General features: G+C 39.1%; 1 protein-coding gene across 3 annotated transcripts in view; it reads right to left on the bottom strand.

The window, feature by feature from the left end:
- Nucleotides 1–5861: 5861 nt before the first annotated feature.
- SRBD1 (S1 RNA binding domain 1) overlaps nt 5862–22603 on the bottom strand; it is a 197593-nt gene continuing 180851 nt past the window's right edge. For all 3 annotated transcript variants that reach the window (XM_008699821.2, XM_008699822.2, XM_008699823.2), the window contains 2 exons: nt 10239–10423; nt 5862–6749 (listed from right to left, as the gene is read on the bottom strand). In XM_008699821.2, coding sequence (XP_008698043.2) covers nt 6460–6749; nt 10239–10423 — 475 coding nt within the window. In that variant the 3' untranslated portion in view covers nt 5862–6459. The remainder of the gene's footprint in view (nt 6750–10238; nt 10424–22603) is intronic.

Genomic DNA, 22603 nt, shown 5'->3' with positions numbered 1-22603 from the left:
CTGGCTATAAGGAGGTGGAAAGTTCCTCAGAAGTGAGAAGCTTTTAGTAGCAGGCTTTTGTCTGTTACTTGACTGCTTCTGCAAAATTCTACACCAAATCTGGAGAGTTACATTTGGCCTCATTACTTAGATAAAACAAGACTCTCAAAACTTGAGACAAACAACGCTGGGCTGTTCCACTGTTCTCCCTCCATCACCCCATCTCTCCCTCAACACTGCATCTTTAACTTCAGATTTTTCTGCTAGGATTGACCTGTCACATGAGATGGGCTATACAGCTGTGACAAATTCTCTGGTATCTGAGAGGTTTCCCTGTAGTATTTAGATTAATAATTTATTTCCGTTCTTCTGGGATAGACTTTTCTCCTTAAAAATACTGGGGGGGGTATTATAATCCTTATTTAGATTCTTGATATGAGCTAAGAGAATAGCAAATCTTTCCTGGGGGAAAGGTTTAATATCTAAAAAGGTAATTTTTGGTGCTGACAGGACCAGAGTCTGCCTATCTTACTCTCCCGCTAAATAATAAACCCAGCCTCCACACACAGAATCATCTTCACCATATAAAATGAGTGAGTGGGAAGAAATCTATATCGTTCTTCCTGTGGAACAGACTGCTCTGGCAATGAGCCCAGTCATTCTGAAGTTCTCCATGATCTGTTATTTAAATCCCACTCATTATGACTGATTTCAGGCAGGAAGCCCAAATGAAAAGACTGACTAAATATGTATTTTTGTTTTTTCCGTTTTGTCCCTTCTTTCCATCTCCAATTTTAACACAAGTGCTAACTCCGAGGTCAGGGTTAGACATATAGACACCTCAACATGAGCACTCCATTAATACAAAACCAAGTATTCCAAAGGGTCTTGTGGCTTCAAATGATTTGGGATGCTACCATATTCTGAAGTAGACAGCAGCCAGGTTTAACTCCAAAATGCCCAAGAGATTTAACTTAAAATATTCTGTGCTACAGCTTAAATTCCAACTCTCCATGGCTGCAGACATCCTCAAAAGATATCATATCCATCTTTTGTCCCTAGCACCTGGCACACGGTCTCATGCTGGACGTCCAAAAAATGTCTTCTGAGTGGAACTTTGACGTCTACAGGCCCATTGTTCTGTTTTTTCATGCATTCTGCAACCACGGCTATTCAATCACTTTGTAAAGCTCTTCTATGTTTGCTTGTAGTTCTTTAAAAATTTTACTTATGTTTAATGCATCTGGAATGTATTTTTGTGTGTAGCATGGTAATATGATTTTGCCCCACTATGAAATGCCACTTTTAATGTACATTAAATCCCTACTGATTTTGAATTGTTTATTCCTCCCTTCTGTTTGTCTCTTCTGTGTTAGTCACAGTTAGTCACTAACTGTGTTAGTGCCACACTGTTTACATTACAGCAGCTCTCGACTATACTTTAATATCTGGAAGGACAAATTCCCTCATACTTACAATTCCTTCATATTATTCTTTTAAGGTATTGTTTTGACTTTTTTCACATAATCCTTCCAAAAAAGTTTAATTTTTAACTTAAGTGTAAATAAACATACAAACAAAAGCAAAGCTGATTAGAATAATTATGATTAGAATAACTAGAATAACTGCTATTGTACACATATAATAATTTTTACATCTTTCTACAATACCGTGTCTTCCAATCCAGGAACATGACACGCCTTAATGTTTTCTGCTTTTATTTTATATTCAATAGTAAAGTTTTATAAATTGTCTTCATACTGATCCTGTACATTGTTTGTTAGATTATTTCTAGATATTTTATCGTGTTTTTGTAATAAATGGGAACGGTTTATTCCACCATCTTGTCTAACACAATTAAGGAAAACTGGATTTTGGGGAACATTCTATATTCCATCATTTTTTGTTGAACTCTTTTTGTATTTATTCAGCCAATCAACATTTGTTGAGTACCCGTCACATGCTAGATATTTCTCTATGTACAGGAGATTTAGTAAGGCACCACACAAATGCATATTAGGGAATATACTTTACTGTAAACCTCCCTCTGACCCCTCAACAGCTTCAATGAATAAAGCTTTTGTTTTTCTCACCTAATGTGAAGTCCAGAGTAGACAATTCAGGGCTGTTGTGTGACTCTATAATGCCAAGATGGGTTCAGGAACTTTCTATCTTTCTGTCCAGCAGTCACTATTGAGTGTTTATCACTGTCTGACCTCCAGCACCTCCAGCATTCTGTCCGCATTCTGAGCAGGAAGGAGGGTAAGGGCAAAGGATAAAAAAAAAGTATGATAGTTGGGCCTGACGTCCCCACTGTAGAATTCTAGCCTTTCTAGAATCCCGTCCCCTGACTTTTACCTACACTCACTGGCCAGGACTACACCACACGGCCACATCCATGTCCATTAGTCACATTATGCTCCCCTCAGATCAGAATTCTTTTAGTAAGGAAGGAGGGGAGAATTCTCAATAGCCACCTAGGCAGGCCCTGCCACGACAACACAGGTTCCTGCCCTTACAGAGATGTTCAAAGAATTTATACACATTGGTGATCTTATTCAGCCTTGTGGCTGTGGGTACAGTTTTATGCTGCTGACTACCAACACTTCTAGCCCAGCCTTCTCCCCTGAACTTTAGGCTGAAAGAGACTATTTGGCATCTCCACTTAGATGTCTAACGAGGATCTCAAATTTAACCGGTCCTAAATCAAGTCCTTCACCAAAACTGTCCAAGACAGCCTTGTCCACCTCAGTAGATAACAATTTCATCCTTGTGGTTGCTTCGGCCCCAAACCATCCTAGACTCTTTTCTGTCTCACATTTTCTATCCAGTACACCAGGAAATCCTGTTTGGTTCTGCCTTCATCTTCCAAATACATCCAGTATCCCACCTCATCTCACCATTTCTACCACTAACATTCTTGTCCAAGCCACCATTATTTTATGCCTGCATTACTGTGATCGCCTCCTAAACTCATTCCACATAATCTTTCCCGAAGTTTCAGTTCCTTGTCTTCCTGTTTTCTATTGATCTTATCCTTGTCCCCTACCTCTGCTACTTATTCCCGTGATCATTCCCTACCCTTTGTAATTACCAAGCACTGCAACCCCGAAACCTGTCATTTCAGAGTTAAGCATCCCACTGCTGACGGCCACTCTTTCACCTATTACGTCCTCTGTTATCCCCACTCTAACATTCCTCCGTCAAGATCTACAATCATTAATCTTGTACTTTTTCACTGCCCCTCATCCTCCCCTATACTCTTTCTTTTCTTCTCAGGGAGCTTAAATTCCACGGTCAACGATTTCTTTGTCTACATGCCCTCAACTTCCTTGCCTTTCTGCCCATTTTACTTGCTTGGCAAACTCCCAAACCTGATTAGAGCTACCTCTCCACCTGTGCCCACCCAGCTGCTGTGGTGGAAGAAAAATATATAAGCAAGTGGACTGATCCTCCACTTGACTGACCTTACCCCTCAGCGGAACACTTAACACGGCCTGGAAGTCACATTCTATTTCCCCAGACTTTTCACTCTTTCATCCTTTTCTTTCCTTTTCCTTTCTTCTCACACCTCCCACTCCCTTTACCCCAGATCTTCAGGCTCCTACGATGACCTTCCTTTTTATTTCAATGAGAAAAATAGAAGCGACCCAAGGAGACCCTCAGTGGGCTCCCATCACCACATTCTCCTACTTATATCTGGGCCCATACAATCTTCTTTTGTTAATATGGACAAACTGTTTGTATTTCTATCTCAGACCAGTCACTGTGTACTAGATTCCACCTGGTCTCATCCACTCAAGGATATCTTTCCAGCGATTCTCCTCTGTCTCCTGTCTCAAATTTTCCAGTTTTACTAGCTCATTTCCACTTGTACATATTATGATTTCTTCTTAAGAAAATATAAGAACTCTCTCCTCTAACCACTGTACTATTTCTCTTATTGCTTGACAGCCAAACCTCCTGAACAAATTGTCTATATTCGCTATCCCCAATCTAACTCCTCCCACTCTCTTTTAAAAACCACTCCAATCAGGCACTCACTCCCCACCATTCATCAGAAACAACTCTTGTTAAGGTCAACAAAATATCTGTCCTAGTTAACTTCTGGTCATCTTTCACATTTCAGTCAAACCCCACTGAAACATTTTCTGACATTTCTGACTAGGTAAACCTATCTATTACATGCTGTCACCATTATATTGCTTATACTGCTTGTAATTTTATATTTGTATGTGATTTTTTGGTTAATGATTCTTTTTCCCTCAACAGATTCTAAGTTCCATAAGGGTAGGGATAATGTCTATTTTTCCATCATAACTGTATGGTCAGTGTCCAGCACCATGCCTGGCACTCAGGAGGCCACCAATAAATTCTGGGAGAAAGAATGCTTTATTACCAACATCACCATTTTAAACTTGGGAAAAGGAGGCTCAGAGAAGTAAAGACACCAGATCAAAAGCACATTGTGGATTATTGGAAGGATAGGGACTAAGATTAATTGAACATACTGACCACCAAGTGCCATGCTACATTCTAGGGGTACAAGACAAAAGAGACATGCCCCACTTTTCCCAGGCTAGGCCTTATAGAGCTTCCACCATGTTTGGGCTAGACAGGACAAACCATGCAAGCTAGTGCAATATCAAGTTCTCCCTGTGTCTACAAGGGCTTAGCTACCAGGTCAATGGAGCTGCTACCACTGCTCTGGTTCTGGTATTCAAAATGGCCAAGGAGAAGGCCTCTTCCCAAAAGCATCTGTTTGACTATATATGGTGATAGATGTTAACTGTATTTATTATGGTAATCATTTTGAAATACATACAAATATTGAATCATGCTGTATACCTGAAACTAATATAAAGTTACATGTCAGTTATGCCTCAATTAAAAAAAAGCATTTGTTTGAAATTACATTACAGGCTTCAGAATAAGACTCTCTGGATGCATATTACTCATCACTGATCTACAAATTATGAACCAGGAAGAACACTGGAAGGAGTAGGAAGGTCAACTTAAAGTTACAACAATAAGATCCATTGTCACGTGAAGACCAGTCAAGAAAGAAAGAAAAGCATTTCAGAAATGAAACTGTCGGGAAAACAAGCCTTGAGTTACACAACTTTTAAGGGAGCTACTGCATTAAAAAACTCTATGTACACCAGTTGGAAGAATGAATATTTTGAGATTAGCAAACTACCAGATAGAACTGTCAATAAACACAGTCTAATTTACCACTCTGTAGGGGACTATACTACTAAGATGATCATATGATTTATTATGAACAATGGGGCAGTTCGGGAATAAAAAGAAGTACTATGAAAAATCTCTACCAGGCAATGAGTGTTTACTAGGACTGTCCCAGGTAAGAAAGAAGGGCTGGTCACCCTCTGTAGTAAGCATCCTCCACTCATTATACACGGAGAAAATCAGGTACTCATTCAGTCATGCAAATGACTCCATTAAGCAAATTAGCCAGAGCAGCCAGAATGGACAAGACCCCAGTCCAGTGTGCGTTCTATTTAAATAATTTTGACCCTGAATGGTCATGCTAATACTTACCATCTCCACTGAATAAAAACAGAGTTAAGAGTCACTTGCTTTATCTACTTGTTTTTCTTGCCCCTTCACACCTCATCTACAGTCAATCTTTAAGAAGGCCATTGCCTTCCCCATTTGAGGTTTAGTTCTAAAGCTTAAGAAAGAAAATACCTTCTGTGCTAAGCAAAGTCAAACTGAATGCCATTCTTCAAGTTTCCAGAGGCTTCCCTCTTGCCCAAAGGCACAGTTCGGTTTATATGAAATTTGCATGAATATGTGCCACATCTTTAATCAAGAAGGACTCCTAGGTCATTCTCTGAATCAACATAACAAAAACAAGGTCACTAGCCACAGAACTTTATTGTAGGGATCAATACATATATACTTCTCAGAAATGTTTTGAGCCATTCATTTGATGGTTACAAACACATCAGGATCTATATAATTGGCATATTTTTTATTTGCTTGGCAAGAGAATATCATGAATCAAGTCCAAAAGGCCTAATTAAAAAAAGCTGTAAAAAGGGAGGGCTAACCACTGCTTGCCCTATGTCAAGAAATATCGTACAGTTCAAATCAAGAAAACAATTTCATACAAGTCCAGCAAGGCAAGCTGGCAAGTAGAAATGAAAAGACAATCTGTTATACGAAATGCAAAAGGAGTCAAAGATGAAGTACAAAAAATAAAATTTGGGTCAGAAAGTCATTACTAAATAAAACCACAAGAGGATGTCTACTAGTTGTTTTCTTTAAGGGGAAAAGAAATTGAGCTGTCAGTTTCCTATTTATTCAGAAGGAAAAGTAAGGAAACTGTTTGAAAAATACTTCTGATAGTGAATTCTTTCTCATCTGCTACCTAGAATTCACAAACACCTGACTTACTCTTGCCCATCTCTAGAAATGAGAAAATAAAATCAGTGTTTGACCTTAGTGTGACACTCACAACACCCGAATGAGGTCCAGAGTAATCCTCGATCGGGGGATGTCAATGTTGAGTACTTGGACTTCCACTCTTTCTCCAGGGCCCAGTCCAAGACTCCTTCTCTTCTTTGTTTTAGAAAGTTTTGCTTCTGTTACATTTCGTATGGGAATCAGCCCTGATCTCCCCACTCCTATATCTACGAAAATTCCAAACAGAGTGGCATTCTCCACTTTGCCTGTAAGAACTGTTCCAACTTGCAGGTCTTCTAAGCAGACAATGCTTCTCTTGAAATCAGGTTTATCAAAATCTACAAGAAAAAGGGAAAAAAAAGATAGTGTAAATAGTAGGTACTACACTTCCTGGACACAATAAACATTGTTAAATAAATATTTACTACATATCAGTTATGTGCCCAGACCACTAGTCAGCATTGAGAGGGGACATAAAAAGAGCTGAAACCCAGGCTTGCCTTCAGAGAAAATACATCTTAATTGGAGAAGCAACATTCACATAGTAGGAAAAATACAAGAATATTTACTCAAACACTTTCTTCTCCTCAAACTCTACCTTGCTAGCATGCAAACATTAGCGCTATACATAAGGACTGAGAAGAGCAGAGTCTTATTTTCCTCTTTATAAGGAGGTGATGAGAAAATACCTTTGCTCAATGAATATAGAAGGCCAAATCACAAACACTGAGAAAGTAAGACCTTTAAAGACAGAAAATTGGAAGACTTTTCCCCCCAGTACCTGAATACTCAAACTGTTCAAAGGTGGTAGAAAGTACATCAACATTTGGTCAACTGTGGATGAAATTAAAATGTTCTCCTCTCTCATTTCCCTCACGAATTTGGAATTCAGGAATCAATTTCTATCCATTTTGAACATACTTGTCCAATCAAAACTTAATACATTCTTGATTATCTATGGCTCAGAAATCCAGAACAGCCAGTACCTAATCTTTCTTTCTCCTTTTTCAGTTCAATTCATTAAACATTTATTAGCTCCTAGTATGATCTCCTATCCAGGCACTCCGCTGGGTGCTAGAGATACAAAGATGAAGACACACAGATCCCTGCTCTCAAGTTCCTTACAGCCCTCTTTTCTTGTTTGCCCCAGTCTACATTTCTCTGTTCATTAACACCAGCCCCCCCAAAAGTGGGTATAAAGCATGTCAAGGAATCATGGCTCTAGTAAAAACAAAACAAAAACAACAACAAAGGTTTTATGAGGGGGAAGGGTAGAACTAACAGTCTAAATGGGGCTTTTGGGTTATCTGTGGATTCCATTTTCCCATGCTCTTCTTGGCCCCCTTTCCTAGGATTACTGAATGTTGATTCTAATAACAAAGAACATTCTATGCTTGGATCTCCTTTTACTAAGGCCTCATTTTCCCTCCACCCATCCCACTTCCTTTTCCTCCACAGCTGTTGGCTTGATCCTGATTACTTGTTAAAGCTATCCTTTACAGTTGTACTAACAACTGGCCTCCTCTTGGTTCCCCTCCCCCAGTCCAACCATCCTGAAATCAAGTTGTTGTTTTTTTTTTCCACATTCACCTTTTTCTTGTAAAACAAAACAAAAACCCTCTTTAAACCTCAAATCTCATTTTCCTCATAAAAAAAGGAATATGTGAAAACTGGGATTGATTCTGTAGAATTTTCCCTGACACTGAAGTAGTGGATTTCAAAAGCAAAAAACCTGTTGTAATGTTACACTGGGCAAAGACTGTGTCAAAGCAAAGTGAAACTAAGTCATTGATCAGGGCAGAGGTAGGATGGTCTCTAAAGTCTCATGGGCATTGTTTTTATGCTTGGAAATTCTTTTCTCTTATAGACGTCCAGCTGCTACAGATTCCCCAAGGGTTCCTGATCAGCTGCTTAGTTTAATTTTGCATGGAAAATCAGAGTCAGGAACTACTTAACGTGTTCCTGAAGACAGCCTGGGCCACTGAGAAATCAGAAAATCCTCCATGTACCAGGCAAACTTTAACACTTTGATTGCCAAGGCTACATATTCAGTCGGCTGTCACTAGGCTGCTTCTGATGAATCCAATTATGGAAACTAACCGGCAACCAGAGTGTTAATAAAATAGAATCGATTTTGTCAGAAGACAGGATGAGTATGGGGAAAGAAGCATCAAGGAAGGAAATACTTTTGAGAAAATGAAGAAAAGAAAAGATGTAACATTTATAAAACCTGTAGGAAACATCCAAAATACTATCTACCTCTTCAGAAGTATGACTGTCTGCCTTCCCCCTTGGGGATATTTTTAGTATTAAAATGAAAGCTTTCAGACATTTTGAAAATTGCGACTTACACGAGGACAAAGGTCAATTCCAAAGTGAGTTTAAAGAGACTTATTTGAAATTTCACTTATCACAATGATAAACACTGTAATAACTGGTAAGCTTGGTCCAGAATTTCTGCTCACGAAGGCCATGACAAGGTGAGGACCTGTACTTACCAGCTGGTTGTTTAATTGAACCATATAATCTGAATGTTGATCTTCGCTCTGAGTCTGTAGTATAACTGGGATAATGGAGCAATCAACACCAAGACAGAAAAACGATCAAGAAAACCCAGTACAGGAGGCCTGCAGCTAGAGAGAGCATATTTACCAATTTTCTAATGTGGTGTCTTAGGCATATCAGCCTCATAGCCCACCCTGATCTGCAAACTATTGCTCTCCTTAGTATCCTGCTCAACAATACCCAGGGAATACACATACAAGGGTATCAGGCCTCCAAATAGAGAAGGATCTGTCTACTGAAACATCCACCTTGGATGGACCACCCTGGAGGCTCCTACTCCTACATTTTTGTCATAGATCTTATATTTTTCTCCACCTTTAAAAAAATTAATTTCTGACTCAGAGAAAAGTTGATGGAATAGCATAATGAACTTAATGGGTGTGTTTGTTTGTTTTTTTAAAGTTTATTTATTTTTTAGTAATCTCTACACCCAACGTGGGACTTAAACTTACAACTCTGAGATCAAGAGTTGCATGCTCTTCCAACTGAGCCTGTCAGAGCCCCTTACTGGGTGTGTTTTTGAACTCCTTTAAACCTTTTCACAAAGAGGCACGTCTAACCCCCTAAACAGAGCCTAACTCAGAATGAAAAGAACCAAGCCCTAAACATGGTATCTAAAACTGGTTATGAGACAAGTGCAGATTCATTTAAATCTCAGAGCTTCCTATTCAAATTTCCTTAGGAAGTGGGTCACTTGATACCTTAGTTCTTTTTCATCGGGTCATTGCTCTCAACAGCTATGGCTGTTATGCTTCCCTCACCATCTACCTGTGCTGAAAGCTGAGAGCTCTTTTAATTAGAAGGAAAATCAATAGAGAGATAGTATCTTATTATTCAATGTGTCCACTGACACAAAATCCAGGAACTTGGAAGGCTGCAATTTAGGAAGAAGCTTCACTTTTTAGTGTATGAACTGAATGCCTGACCTCGGACTTCTGGCTCCTACAAGATAAGAACAGCTTACAAAAGGATCATGAAAAATATGTGCCTCCATACACACAGCAGTCAATGCGTGATGCATTTAGTCTAGTGTGATGGAAAATAAGCAAGCGACAAGGAGTTGGGAGACGGGGCTTCTTGCTTTGGCTCTGGATACTAACCAACTGCAATGACTTAGAAGAAAGGGCAGGATGCTTTAGTTTTCACATGTACAGAACGGAGAATATCACTTTTACCTACGGCAGAGGTTTCTTGTGAGGGCCACAGAAGATAATGCAAGCTATGTAAATGAAAGGTGCTGTTATTCAAATTTAATTATTTACCTGTTCGAAAGTCAAAGCTTTCAGGCTGGCTGAGACCATCTATGATGACCTGTAAGGTGTGAACTGTTGTTTGCAAACTTTCGGCAATTTTCTCTATTCCTTCCTTTTCAAGGAACGAATTTATTTTTTGTTCCATTTCAGGCTTTCCAATCTCATACAGTGTCCCTCTGATGAATGACAAAAACCTGCAGGGACAAACATCCCCCCAGCACTTATTAATAATATTACTTATTTTCCAAACTCCTTATACAGGTCACCGTGAATTTCATTCATCTCAGATCCATATATCATTAATCAACCAATCCATCAGTTTTCACTAAAAATCTACTATGTGTCTCATGCTGTAATGAACGACCTGTCCCGGAAAAAAAAAGGAGGGGGTGGACTTAGGTTCTTATGCTATTTTCCAATGAAGCACTTTCTCAAAATCAGCCTCAGAAATGCTTTATAGTGTAATGTTCATTAGAGTTTAGTGTTGTACATATTTTCTAAATAAGGATACCTATGTTTACCTCACGTTTCCTAAATTTGAGTTAGGAATACTCATTTGAATTTAAATTAGCTAACAGGCAAACAAGTGAACTGATTTCAAAATCCAGCAAAATATCCAGTAAGCATTGCCAGTTTTCGACAAATGAAAATTTGTTATTCATGTGCCAGATCACTGCTTTGTACTTTTGAGTACCCATGATGACAGCGTTACCAGTGCAAGCATACTGTCAGTCTACTAATTCTCAGATTCCACTGGAAGTCAAGCTTCACGTGGATTAAACTGTATCAAGTACATTAAGTATTCAGAGTCCACAGGAAAAATATGGGAGGGGATATCAAAAAGAAAAAGTAACTTGCTTACAAAATGGGAGGTGTGGAAGCAAGTAAGACCTTAATTACATAATCTTGAGATGACTATTGTTTTTATATACTGTATAAATTATTGCTGCAATATTTACAAAATAAAAGTATCTGCCTTTCTCAATTTCCCTTTGCTATGTTTACCATTTCCCTTGCTTGCTCCCTCTCAATTACTTAGCTTTGGAGTTCAGTAATAAGTTAATTAAGAAAAAAAGAAAGAGTTAAGCCATTTCCCCCTTTAATTTCATCTGAATATTGGGCTGTAGCTTACTACTTTCTTGATAGTTCTTGGCTGGGTATTTTTCGACATCATTAAGTTCCATTTCCTATGATTAATGGCACTTTAAAAATGTCAACACAGTAATCAGACAGATAGTGATACTAATGCCCTCAAATCCTTTCCTCTAAGGATGTCTCTGGAATACAAGAAGGGAAAAAGGAAACTGTTGGAGGCTTGTCAATCATCAGAACTGGGTTGTATCCCATTTGGCAGGTTGCTGCATTATCACAAAAGGAATGCTTGTCATTTCTAGTCTCTTTTTGCATTGTTGTGTTCAACCAGAAAAGCCTCTTCAGTGATCATGCAGTACTGATAACCCAGCACCTGGTGGAGAAACACTCTCATCTCTCATGTAGAGCATATTTTGTGTTCAAGTGGGCAATCTTCTTACATTTCCATCCTATATTTTTAGTCAAAAATGGATAGATTCTCCAAAATCCAACTAATTCTCTTGAGAATATATCTTGGTTAGTGGTCTAATGAAAGACCAAAGAACTGGTGCTTGGTCTCTCTTTTTGGAAATGAGCTTCCGTCCAAACTGGTGGCCAGTGTGACATACAATGTAAATCTGAGTGTCCACGGCTTCCCCAGCCCCCCGCAGATGCAGCCAGTATCTTTTAGTACTATGGGACAAGCAGTAGCACATAAGGGCCCTGGTGACAGGGAACAGCTGCTGAAGCTCTGACTGATGGGACAGATGACACATGACAACTTCTGACCACAGCCAACTGCTCTGTACAACTTTCTAAATAATGCATGCCCTGCTGAGCAGGCTTCCCTGGTATTTACCCTTTTGGCTTGATCAGTCTGCAACTAGCTATTTAGTAGAACATCTTCCAAATCCTCAAGATTCTGGCTTACAATCAACTGTTAAATGCCAAAGCATATTCATGGGCTGTAAATCTATAACCTTGAATGGCATTTTATAATTAATGAAAGTTAACTAAATGGCAGAAAATTCCCGAAGTACTGTATAAGTCTTGGCCTCAATAACAAAAACACTGGCTCAGGAGGCTGCTTGGAGTCTTAAGGGAGGGTGTGTGTGTGTGTGAGAGAGAGAGAGAGAGAGAGAGAGACTAACCACTACCAAAGTCACTTCCAAATAAAGAATTCTGTTTATAGCAGTTGCAGATGTAAGAAGAAAATTGGTCTGTTTAACCTGGGTGCATATTTCATGTATCATTTTCATTCTCATCTACAGAAGCCTGATAACTGAAATCAATAAAAAAGTACCAAACTGTGCTCCTAGCTAACACTTCATATTGATCAACCCTATTTTTAAATGACTATGGAACAAAGTCAAATGTTACTTTATTCTGAAAACTTTCTTAAAGTTACAACAGGCTTACAGAAAAAGGAAAATAGCAAAACCAAAGGGGAGAGGGACTATAAAATGAACTGGGAAGGAACAGAATTCAGATCGACCTCTCCCTTACTGGATTTCAAATATATTCAACTGCAAACGATAAGAAACAATGCTTTACACCAGGTAATCACTCAAGAAACATGCATTCTTTAAACAGCCTAAGAAAAATTTATTCTGCATTTTCTGAATTTTGGCCCTGGAGTTGAGTGTGATAAGTAACATGCAATAAAGTTTCATTTTAGAATTCAGTACAATAAGTAACACTCAATACAAAGTACTTTCTGCCTCGGAAATACCATATAAAAATACACTGCGCTTTATGAAGCTTGGAACACAGTACTGACAAGTAAGTGCTGGGCATTATGCTAGTGCTTGATAGAGGTAGTCATTCAATCCTAACAAGAATCCTAAAAGCTAGGTGTCCTATTATACAGAAAAGGAAAGCTGAGGTTGAGGGAAGTTAAAATAATTTGCCCACGGCCACACAGCTATTTTCACTGACTGGAGTTTCATGCCATACATATCAGTGTGCGTCTGTTTATAACTGCAGTCATGTCAAAATAAGTCATGTGTTTGGTTAAGATAGAAAACATAATGCTTCTGGTAACATTTCACCAACACAATTTAATGGCAGATTAGTTTTAAACAGGAGACAGCTAATACTGATAAATTCTACAACGAAATTACTACATAAATGCATTTATGTAGACAATTCTCTAAAAGTCATTGAGTTATTAAAGTCATAGCATCATTTTCTCCACTGTCTCTGCAAGGCTTTTTCAGTTTGCTAAGGACTGCGGCCTGAGCTGCTGTTTTTATTTAATATGTAATTTCATCCATCTTACTTACAGTAAGAAAGTCGCATAAATGCAACAAATAAGCACATCATGTTCTTTTAGCGCACATCTGCACAAAGTTAAAATACAGACCTTGCAGCAGAGATAATGCTTGTTTTTCAAGCAGAATACTCATATAACCTAAAATTGCTGATATTTTCAACAGAAACTTGCTACAAATGCAACCTTTCTCCCCACCTGAGTAAGTCTTTGTAAGATTCTCCTCAAAGAATAAGAAATTCGCAAGATTGGTAAGACTTCAGATATATCCATTCAGTTTGGGAGCCCAGGACTGCGTTCATTACATTAAAGTACCGTGGCACCCCACAGAGCACCAAAGAACCAGAGTGATGAAAGTCCATCACTTTAGGAACAACTTACTATTAGCACGTGCTTTTGGGGCCCAACACACGGCATGAAGAACGGTGCTGCAAGGGCAAAGTGCCTGTGGCTGTCTCTCTACTCTCAACAGTTTCAAAAGAGACTTTCGTACTGGCTTATTTTTATCCATTTGTTTTACTCAGTTGTAATTATATCAATAAACAAAACATTAAATGCAAGAGCACAGTCATTTTATAAATAAGTAGGTACCGACAAAGCAGGTCATAATTTGTAATACCAGGAGATGCTCAGTGATTTAAAAAGAGAGTTTGTACTCTATGAGAAAACCCGGCCCTCTTAACTGTGATTGCAGAGTTAAGTGGTGGGGCACAAATGAAAGGTCAGGAATAATCTGTTACACCAAAACCTACAGATTCAATATATATTTTTAAATCCACTGCTCTTAATATTAAAGGCTAAATATAAATTCCAACGTGGTAAAAAAAGAAAGGCCCGTTGCTCCTTTTACACTACCTACGGGGAGCTGAATTTACACAGGTGAACGCATAGCAGTGCACACTTAGCTCAGCTTAAAGAGAGAGTGCTGGCTTTACCACACCTGCTGTTTCAGCAGCCTCGTCAAAGGGGCAGTAGGGTGAGTTGCACTTTAATCTCAAAAAACCTTTTCAAACTTCTAACTTCTTTGTCAAACCGAGATGCTGAACTGGACCAAAATCCTTAAGAGTCTTTGCTGGTGCAACATCTACAAGTATTGGTAAATAAATTCAAGTAGAGTGCAAGGGCAGTGCATTTATGCCAGCAGAAGCTGGCAGGTCAGTGAAGACAATGTTTCAGTGGCTTTTCTTAGCCTGTAGTCAAGCAGAGAAACTTACAGCAAGCAATTTCTCACAAGAACTTACAGCTAACTGGCTTTTGAAAACTGCACACAAACTTTTTAAAAATGTAACCCTTTCAGAAAGGATAAAGGAATTGTTCTGAAAGCTCTTACAGACTTTTATCTGAGAGTAGTTTTTTTTTAAGTGCTTAGATAACTGCATTTTATTTATTATTTATTTATTTATTTATTTATTTTAAGATTTTATTTATTCATTTGACAGAGATAGAGACAGCCAGCGAGAGAGGGAACACAAGCAGGGGGAGTGGGAAAGGAAGAAGCAGGCCCACAGCGGAGGAGCCTCATGTGGGGCTCGATCCCATAACGCCGGGATCACGCCCTGAGCCTGAAGGCAGACGCTCAACCGCTGTGCCACCCAGGCGCCCCTATTTATTATTTATTTTTTATTATGATATGTTAGTCACCATACAGTACATTAGTTTTTTTAATTATTTTTTTATTTATAATTTTTTATTATGTTAGTTACCATATAGTATATCCTTAGTTTTTGATGTAATGTTCCATGATTCATTATTTGCGTATGACACCCAGTGCCCATGCAATATGAGCCCTCCTTAATACCCATCACCGGGCTAGCCCATCCCCCCACTCCCCTCCCCTCTAAAACCCTCAGTCTATATAGTTTTAAATGGTGTGCAGCTATCTAGGCAGCAGCCGAGGGCTGACAATCATCAGCCACATTGGCTTGGTATCACGTGGAGGGTCTTTGGAGCACTTCCTGCATTTAAATACACCCCTGCATCTAAACAGACTCTTGCATTTATGAGTAGCAGGAAAAAACAAAAACGAAAACGAGAGGAACTGAAAAGGAGAAGCTGTCATAGATCAAGAAATGCAGTTTGTCTTCCAAAAGACTTGGTTTATAAGCATCAGACTGTTAACCTGCTTCCAACTTCTGAAGAACTTACTAAATGTTTCCTTCTTTTTCAATGATCTGGTGTACATGCATAGAAACTGGATACTGCATGCATTCTGTATTAATTGTGCATAGGAGAACATATCCTTAGAAAGCCGTTTCATTTTATTCTAGCAATTTAGTACAGGCAATTGGCTTTTTAAAAAAAATTGTCAGTTACAATGTGCTTACATAGTTGCACCACACACAAAACATCTAAGATCAGTGAAGTAATAACCAATGTCACGAAGAGTAAGTAGTAGTGATTTTTTAAAAAAGATTTATCCATCTATTTGAGAGAGTGAGAGACAGGGTACATAAGCAAGGTGAGGGGCAGAGTCAGAGAATTCTCAAATAGACCACTGCTGAGCACAGAGGCTGATGTAGGACTCGATCCCAGGACCCTCACATCATGACCTGATCCGAAATCGAGAGTCAGTTACCACCCAGGCACCCTGTCATATTGATTTTTATGTAGCTTTTCCTATTTCAGAACCACTTGCTAGGTTATGGTACACGGTGTGATGATAATATAATTAAAACTATAATTAAAAAACCCAAGTGTATATACATATGCATCCAAATGAGTATGAGTACATAAAAATAGGAAGGCATCATGTATTGAAATGATATGATTACTACTCTAAAGAATTCTAAAATCCTGTTTTAGGAATTGCCTTAGAAATATATTTACAAGCAACAAAGGAAAATTAGTTTTCTTACATTTTTTAAAACGACAACACCCCCCTCCAATAAAAAGAACCAGAGAAAACCCCCACATCCCTATATTACTCAGCTTGATCATCCTCTTTCCATTGAGTCTGGTTGTTCTAAACACACATACACACAGACATACACACACCCTTACATCAAGATTTGCTAAAAAATCTTCTAAGTAATGTGACAAAACTGAAGCATTTTGAAGCATCTGAAAAATAATTTAGAAAAGCATACTCAGCTTTCCTCATTAAGTATTCATTTACTGTGGAAGACAACTATGGAAGATGGTAACAGAGCCTCTGCTCTGAATGAGCTTACGAAGTCTAATTTTAAGCAATGACAGTATGTCAGAATAAATACTCTTCCACTTACATCTGTTCTTTTAGAGGTAGGATTTTACATGGATAAGCATACTTCCAAAGTGCTCAACAGAGATGACTTCATTTAATTCTCTCAAAAATTTATTGTGTAGATTTGCAGATAAAGGAATCAAAACTCTGATAGATTAAGTGATCTGCCCAAAGTCACAGAGTTGAGACCACGAGGTTGTAGGTAAGGTAAAAGCTATCATAGATCACCTCTTCATTAACACTCCTTAACCCTTTACTTCGGGGAATATTCAATGCAGACAGATGATTTAGATCCCAGATAAAATCTGGCACCCAGGACCACTGCCTGGGAACAATTTATTATTATTTTTCAAACCAAATTCAAAAGGAAAAAGTTTGGCTCTTTTCGAGTTACTCAGTATGAGTTGGACAAAATTAAGTTAGTGGTTTCAAAGGCTGTAGACTCTCTACAGCTCAAAAACACTGTGTTTAGAATTCATATAATTTAATTTACTGGCTGTAAAGCCATAACGTGGATTAGTGCCTGTGAGTATTTGAAAGAAGAGGGCAAATAAAAAAGTGGTACGCAAAGCCACTAGGCTAGATGGCAGAGCTGGAATTAAACAGCTCTGGCACTACTGGGGGATAAAGCCCAGGTATTAGTAAGGACTGTTCTCTTTGGGAAAATAGCCTTCTTACTATGAGTTTGGTCCTGTCAAAGAATCCTCCTTTTAAGGAATTTGAAAATGCTTAACATCTGTCATTTCCATAAAACCCCTGGTTGTCCTCTGAATGGGCAGAGCCATTTTTATTCCATTTAAAGAGTATGCAATTGAGGTCAAAGCAATTTGCTTATGGTCACACAGAAAGTCAGAAGACAGGCTAACGTTAAAATCCATAGTAAGACGGGACAGGAAAGGGAGGAGGGAGATAATGGGACACTAGATCAATACCCTGCTGAGTTTCAGGCTCCAGACTGAGTGATCCAAGCCCGAAGAAGAGGAGAGAAGGAGAGGGCCAATCCTCTGGAGATGAGAGAGACTGAAGCAAGCACACGGCTGCGGCTGGCTGGCAACTCCCTGCCACTTCTCCTCCACTGGGTGCTAACAGGCTGCTCCACACACGCAGCAGAGAAACCACAGCATTTTCTCTAGTCCCAAGACCCAGTGTTAATGTATTAACAATGTTCAATGACCCAAATTATAGCCGATCACGTGGTAAAACAATTTTTCCCTGGGAGACCGACAGTTGTAAACCACACCCCCCTTTTCTTTTCTTTCTTTTTTTTTTTTTTTAAAGATTTTTTTATTTATTTATTCGACAGAGATAGAGACAGCCAGCGAGAGAGGGAACACAAGCAGGGGGAGTGAGAGAGGAAGAAGCAGGCCCACAGCGGAGGAGCCTGATGTGGGGCTCGATCCCACAACGCCGGGATCACGCCCTGAGCCGAAGGCAGACGACCAACCGCTGTGCCACCCAAGCACCCCTCACACCCCCCTTTTCTTTAATGGCTCAGCTTGACAGCTCCTCTGCAATCACAACAAAAATAACAGCAATAAGGGGGCACCTGGCTGGCTCAGTTGGAAGAGCATGCAACTCTTGATCTCAGGGTCGGGGGTTCGAGCCCCATGTTGGGCGTAGAGATTACCTAAATAAATAAATAAACAAACGTAACAACAACAAACCAGTAATAATAACTACAGCAACAACAATAGCTTACTCTGTCCCAGGTGCTAAGAATTCTAGATATATTAAAACTCACGTAATGCCATGAGATAGGTACTGTTATTATCCTCATTTAACAGACAAGAAAACTGAGGTATGGGGAGGTTAAATCACTTTCCCAGCTCAAACAGGCATGATCTGAACCCAGGCAGTCTGGGACTGTACTGCTTCCAGAATAAGCTAGGGCAAAGTTAGGTACTACCTTGGGTTCTGCAACTTCCTAGTTTCCTCTACCAGCCTTTGCCTTCAACGTCACGGGGGGAGGGGTGTTGGAACAGTCCATAAGACACGAGACATGACAGTCAGTTCCTAAGAACCCCACAGCTTAGTCAAGTGGGTAGATTCTTTCACCATGTTTCTGTTTTGTGAAGGCACTTTTGAAAATATGATAAATGCTACTTCCTGGAAATTACAGTATGATGTTTTTGGGCTTTATTAACAGGAAGAAAAAAAATCACCTTTAAAATCTGTCTATTTATCATCTTTATAGTTTAGGTTTGGCTTCCCTTTTATGATGCTGTGCCTCTTTCTGAAAAGGCAGTCTACGGCTGTCTAACCATAGCTCCCCAGGAGCTACGGCGGGGGGTAACTGACTGACTGATAACACATGCTAAGACATCACTTATCAAAAGTCAGCAATGATTCTGCCTTAATTTTCATGTCTGAATGCTGCCAACTCTTGTGGGCAAGTCCAGAAAAATGTAAGACCTTTCAAATTTGCAAATAACTTCTTACATCTGTTTACCTAATCTTCACTTATTTTACAGAATTTGTAGTTGGGTTTCTTTTCGGGCAAGCTTCCCATCAAGAAACATGTTTTTATCATTGCAGAAGTTAGCCGGCATGCGAATGCAGAAGAAAGCCGTGGTGAATTTTAGATGTGCGGAGGTGTGCTAGGCATATTCAGCGGGCTAAGTGCCTTACCGCTCGGAAAAATTACACATCACCTCAAGTCACGCGCCTTCTGGGTTGCTCTCAGTCAAAACTATGAATGTCAAATCTGCGAATGTCACTGCTCTACTGCTGCTGGGTTTTGTTTTGTTTTTTAAAACAACAATCTAAACTCCCTGCATTACAGCTGCTTATTAGCCAAAAGACTTCCTTCCTTGCTGGGCAGAAAGCTAAGTTTGGGAGGAATGTGACAAAACCTCTGAATGCAATTCTAAAGGAAGAGTTCTGAGATGCTAAATCCTTGAACAGGAATGGAAAAGAAACAGAGGTTAAGATGTACTCACTAATTCAAGGTCTTCAGTAAGGGGGTATTTGTCACTGTCTGGCCTTACTGTAGCTCTACGGCAGGGAGCAAGGCAGGACCTCTACAGGGCCTCCCCAAACCCTAGTCCCAACTACTGTTAGGCTGTGAGCACTGTTGGGATCCATTTATCCATTTATCTCATTACAGAATCCTGTGTATCTATTGGCTTAATTTTACTTTTGCTTTTCTTTCTCTTTTTTCCCAGGTTTATTGAGACATAATTGACACATAACATTGTATAAGTTTAAGGTATACAACCACTTGATTTGATACACTTCTATAACTGCAAAATGATTACCACCATGGCAACTCCATCCATCCCGTCACATAATTACCATTCCTTTTTTGTGGTGAGAACACCTGAGATCTACTCACCAACTTTCAAGTACATTATACGGTGTTGTTAGCTATTATCACCATGCTGTACATAAGATCCCCAGAACTTAACTCATAACTGAAAGTTTTTGCCCTCTGACCAACTTTTGTTCTTAAAAATCTGACCCAAGTTTTTAGTAAATTAAGAATAAACATTTACTGGGCTTTTGTATAGAAGATGCCTCCCTCCCCAAGTAAATATTTTGTCAAGTTAATACGATTATTCCTATCCTAGATCTGAATTTTAAATTGATGGTTGTTTACTCTCTGAAAACACTTTTCAGCCTTGACTGTAAGGGTCAGAAATGGGTACATCAGCAGTAATGCAGGAGACAACAGTGCGAATATGGCCCATCAGCTACCTATCCAAATCATGCTCGGTACACAGTCGCCCAGTCCATCAGAATGGTGCTGCGTGTCCTAGTCCTGCTGTGAAACTAGTGTTTGCAGTGTCTCCATAATGGCCAAAATGGAAATAACAATTAAATACTAGCTAATATTTTATCGAAGTGAGCGCTGGAATTTTTCAAGTTAAATCAAGAACATAACAACTTTCAAGCTTAACTGTGTGAAGTGAATCAAATTCTCAATGCAGGATACTCTTTGAGAGAATGCCAGGTTTCACTGTGACATGTACAAACCAGCATAATCTGCAGCACAAAGCACTACCTCCCAGCATCTTATTCAAGAAAAAGGAAAAATCACATACTTGTCATTGGCTCTCTTGATCAACCAAAATGGTATGGCAAAAACAGAAGAGACATGGGGGTGTGGCAACCCCTAAAATGGCTGTTTTTGGACTTCATTCTACTCATAATATGGCAGCAGTTTTCCTCATGGCCCATATTACCCAACACAATGAAATCACTCGCACATGAGGACATCGTGACAATTTCTAGATGATGACAGAAAATGGTATGTAATCCTCTTTCATGGTCTGTCTGTTTTCTAGTCTGTAAAGTCTAGGAAGGCTCTGGACACACACGCTCTGCAAAGGCATGGAATTCAATTTGGGGAGGTCTGAAAATGCCTTCAATCCACACGGGATTCCAAAATAAGTACTGACTCAACTTGTGGGATAGGCAACAGCAGTTAAGGATGATCTAGATGTTCTATTAACAACTGTGCTTACGCAACTGCATTGACCTCAGCCAGTTTAGACTAAAGAAAAAGATATCTAGATTGAAATGAAACTAGACATTTCATTTCTAGCCAAAATAGGACAAAACTTACAATAACCATAACACAAGGCAAAAATTAATAAGTGGCTTTGTGAAGCACAGAAGTTGTACATAGGAGAAAGAGCTTGTTTCCAGATAGGGGTATCTTTCATGCAGGAGGTGACTTTTGGTCTTTAAGAAGATTTCAACCAGTAGAAAGAGGAAAAGAGATGTTTAAAGGGTTGGAGACAGGAAAATATAGCTCAGGTCAGGTTGGGGAATAGTTAATAGTCCAGTAAAAACAACAAATATTCATTGAGTATGTCCTCATTACCAGGCACGTTAGAAACATCATCTAGTTGACCTCACAGTAATCTTATGAGGCTGGTATATTATTATTCCCACTTTTTAAGGTATACAGAGTCTCAGATGGGCGAAGTAAATTACCTAAAATAACTCAGCTGGTAGAACGAAGATATGAACCAGATCCATGACACTCCAAATTTGAGCTCTTAACTAGCTCCAAAGCCTGATCTTTTAACTAAGTCACAATTAAAAATCTAGTTTGGAGCCAGATTTAAATGTAATCATAACGATCTTTCAGATTAAGGATATCATACCCTTAAAGATGGTATGTTAGCACAGAAAAGTAACAAGTCGTGTTATGTGTGCTTCCTAAGGACAAAAAAAGAAAGGAGTATCTGGGATATGCTAGGTTTGACTGTTATTCTCTGTCATCACATGGCTGAAATCAGACTCTGTTTCCTCTGGAGAAAACATCACCTCCACCATTAAAGGAAACTTTGCTTATTTATTTTATTAAGGGATCTATAGGAAATGAATTCTTCACATAGAGTGTGTAGAATTTTATGCTGTTCTGCTGCAGATAGATTTCCTGAGTACTGCATTAAAAGAGTTCCCTTCTGCTGTTTTTCAGAATGAGGGCATGTGCGTTTCAAATGAAGCAACTTGACAGTGACTACATTTGGTATCTTCTCATTTTAGGAGAGGAACTGGGTACAGAGCAGGAGTAGCACATTCGTCCTAGAGACATACCCACCTCTGCCAGCAGATATTTTTAAGTCAGAGAGAGAGTGTAAGGAATAATGCAAGGCTTTTAGGAAAGGTCAATGAAAAAAACACAGAATCCATATTACAGAAGATTTAAGTGGAACATGGGATTAAGAAACCTACTATTGCTACAGATAGATTTTTCTTCAGTAATCCTTTGAAGTCATTCTGTTCTAAATCTCTTTTACTTGTTTCAGAGCCTTCTCACATTTACTTGATTACTTCCTACTTCACCGAAAAATTCAAAGCCACCTTAAAATACCC

This window comes from Ursus maritimus, unplaced genomic scaffold, assembly GCF_017311325.1.
Source record: "Ursus maritimus isolate PB19 unplaced genomic scaffold, ASM1731132v1 scaffold_6, whole genome shotgun sequence".
Taxonomy (NCBI): Eukaryota; Metazoa; Chordata; class Mammalia; order Carnivora; family Ursidae; genus Ursus; species Ursus maritimus.
Note: the sequence above shows the minus strand (reverse complement) of the source record. Positions and strands in the feature narration are given on the sequence as shown.